This window comes from Temnothorax curvispinosus, unplaced genomic scaffold (genome assembly GCF_003070985.1).
Source record: "Temnothorax curvispinosus isolate PA1 unplaced genomic scaffold, ASM307098v1 QBEX01010316.1, whole genome shotgun sequence".
NCBI lineage: Eukaryota > Metazoa > Arthropoda > Insecta > Hymenoptera > Formicidae > Temnothorax > Temnothorax curvispinosus.
In genome coordinates this window covers 2960-6363 of record NW_020220096.1, presented here as the reverse complement: position 1 = coordinate 6363, position 3404 = coordinate 2960, and the positions used below count along the sequence as shown (strand labels likewise).

Below are 3404 nucleotides of genomic sequence, written 5' to 3'. Positions count from 1 at the left end.
ATGAGGATAGGACAGTCGTATTGGGTGTTGTTGGTAAGATTAATTATTGTTTCGGTAATATGTAGTTTTAATTTTTGCGGCTGGTTAAAAATAGTGAAATTTTTTGTCTCTATTCTGATCCTTTTATTGTTAACTGCTGCTAATTCTAATTTTTAGCTTTAAGATTTTTAATGCTTATCTAATCGCACTATAACTGTTCAAAACGAATGGACGAGGATCTTTATAATATTTTTATGTACACAAAATATCTAAATTTTTTCTTCTTTAGTATTTAAACTAATTATTAAAAAAATAATCGCGGTGCTATTATTATTTTTTTTTATCAATAACTGAATTAAAAAGTAATTAATTTTATCAGCTGTTAATTCTTGAATCGCGCTTTCAAAGAAAGTTTTATTTCCTGTTTTTGCCGAATGAATGAAGTTCCTCATTCCTTCAGTTTACTGACCGCGTGATGCTCTCTGCGTCAGTTTACCTGGTCCAAAGTGAAACAACGTTTGTCGCGACCTTGATCCAGCCGCTCGTTAAAGTGAGGAAAAGTAATAGATGCTTCGCACCTGCATTGGAATATCGAGTTTGCTCTCGCGCGAGAATTCTCGAAAGGTTCTTCATTAACGCGATAAATATGGAAATTGACTTGAAATAGCCGTCATGAAATGCTCAAACGCAGTCACGCGATTTTGTTTATTGTCGGAGAATCCATTGAATCCAATTGAATCAAGTGAAATCATCTGTTTGCCTCGACCATTATTGAGTCGTTACAGTATAAAATTACGGCATGATAGGTTTTTAATCTTAACAGGATTGTGTAAAAGAAGCATGTAAGAAGATATTATAATAAAAAAGAATCAACTAAATATAATTAAATATTATTGTCTTTATATATATATATTTTTATTTTTAGATCTAGATTCTTTATTCTAATAATGAGTGAGAGCAAGAACTAGCTCGATCCTTGATAAAAATGTATAAAGATTAATTCTCCCTTTCTCCGTTTCTCTGGTAATTTTCAACTTTTATAAATTTGCTTACAAATGAGCACTGTTCGACGTATCTTCACACACATTTCACCAAATTAAAAAGAAGAATACATTTTTAATGACTGGGTAACAATCGAGGCATTCATGTTCAAGCTGAGAAATGGATTGTTTTGGGGTTGCAGGCGCATATGCTGCATCGCGTGATGTATCATGGTTAATGGCAATTCTCATGCATCCTGCATTGTTGTTCCGAGCTCGATTGCATTTTAGCGAAACTAAGTTGTCTTTATTAGAGTATCGAGAAGAGATTTCGCATATATGAAGCGGTTCCATTAATTGTTAGAGCGCAATAAGAAATTAATAAGCGTTAAACATAAGAATAACGATCCAATCTATTAACATTGATGGAACTTGAGCACCAATAAATACTAGCCCCCATTTATTAATACGCCGGATATAAATCTACGTTCACGGCTAATGACTAGCTTTCGACATAATTATCTCTTATTTATGATAATTAACTCGTTTCGTTGAAAATAATGAAATTCGAGAATAAATTTATCAAGTTCAATTACAGGTTGCCAAGAGTCAGCGCTTAATTGAAACTTACGGTCATTTACTTTCACTAAATCCAACTCTTGGCAAAAATAATATACGTATAAATTACATATTCAAATTATCAGGTGAAGTCTCATATTTACCAAGTCATTGAACCTGCATAAGGGATATATACTTTCGCGACGGGATGTTTAAGAAGCTCCCTTTTCGACGATTGCGCAGAATCGCACTGCGATCTCTTGCATCCTGCGAAAGCTCATTGCAACCACTGCGCTTCCGGTGTAACGAACGTAAACGCGCAGCCGACGTTTCTTCGGACAGACTTCCTCTTCGTAAAAAAAAAAGAAGAAGAAGAGAGATCTCTTGCGCGATAATCGGTCCACGTTCTTGGCAAACAAGAGATACGTGTAACGTAATTTACGCTTCCTTGCAGTTCACTCGCGGCTATGTATAGCGGCTTTGCACGCTCGTTACGATTGTTCTTTCCGGAAGTTGCATTTTATTGTCTCCTCGCTGAACCACACGCGCGTCGTTTTCACTCGCGATTCAATTAAATCAGCGTCTCGCGCGCGACGCTCACTAATTAGCGTTATCAGGAGTTAATTAACATACTATTTAATTCGCTTATGAAAATTTATATTTTGATTCGCAACCACGATTTCCTAGCTAACGGTTAATTATAATTTACCGTATTAATAAGATTTAGATAACATCCATTTTAACACTTCTAACAATTAATTAGGCAGGTAACAACGTAACAATGCATAATGTAGTCCCAGATTTATTAATACGTTGCACATAATGCTTTACAAGATGTAATTACTAAATTATCTAATAATATTATCCACAGCAATTATAAAAATTGTATATTACAATATACGATAATATACGACGTGCAACTTTTTGTTTCATTTTCTAGACAGTCGTGCTACTGTCTCCAATCCATGCCGAGAAGAAGAACAATGTCAGCAATGTCGATGATGGCGAGAAAGTTCAGGAGAAGATATCGACGTCCCTCAAACTCAGTGACGAGGACGTCAAAAACAGAACGACTAAAGTACGAGAAGTAATGGCATCCGTGAGTGAGCACGTTTGCATAGAAAACTTTCGAATGACATTTATTTAATATCGCTTCTTTTATTTTTCATGAGATATAAATTGTGTAAAACATAAGATAGAAAATCTCTATAGAAATATGAAGAAAATTTGTGGCACGGGAAACCTGGCAGTTGCTGATTCAGAAATAAACCTTTATAGATATTATACTCGATTGAATAAACAGCATTATACATATTTTGGTATATTATAAATTATTTTATTTAAATCGCCGTAAAATTAATCGATAAAATAAGATATCATTCGCAGAATACGTGTCTTCTAAATAAAACTAATCTTCTTTTTGTCTTTTCTAGGCGATGCCGGAGAAGCGGGAACAAATCGGCGAGGTAATACCAAAAATACGTAGCACGTCGCTGCCGCAAAAGCTGGCTACGCTAATCTCCACGAAAATATCCAACAATGACACGACCTCACCGCCACTCGAGGAAGTCCAGTCTCTTGTCGGCGGCGGAAACAGAGAAAACGCGAGTAGGGAATTGATGCTACCGAGCAATATGGCCATAGCGAAGATCATATCCAACGATTCCGACTCCGAGGAGAGCGAGGAGGAGGAGGATAGTGACGAGATGCCCGAAGCATTACCCGAGGTGAGTTAAAACGCGTGCAGATAAAAAAAATAATATTATCTTTATGTGATGCGCGCGCACGCAATGATCTATCGCGTCGACTTTTTCCCACTATCTGAAAACGGTAGAAAGTCGAGTTTGACGTGTCCACTTGTCGTAAATTTCAACGAGATTTATCCCA

General features: G+C 36.1%; 1 protein-coding gene across 1 annotated transcript in view; it reads left to right on the top strand.

Moving 5' to 3' along the window:
• Positions 1-3404, top strand: part of LOC112460096 (neurotrophin 1-like) — a gene marked incomplete at its 3' end in the record, with an annotated part of 6339 nt that continues 2935 nt past the window's right edge. The window contains exons 1-3 of the mRNA XM_025024596.1: positions 1-33; positions 2458-2595; positions 2951-3244. Coding sequence (XP_024880364.1) covers positions 1-33; positions 2458-2595; positions 2951-3244 — 465 coding nt within the window. The remainder of the gene's footprint in view (positions 34-2457; positions 2596-2950; positions 3245-3404) is intronic.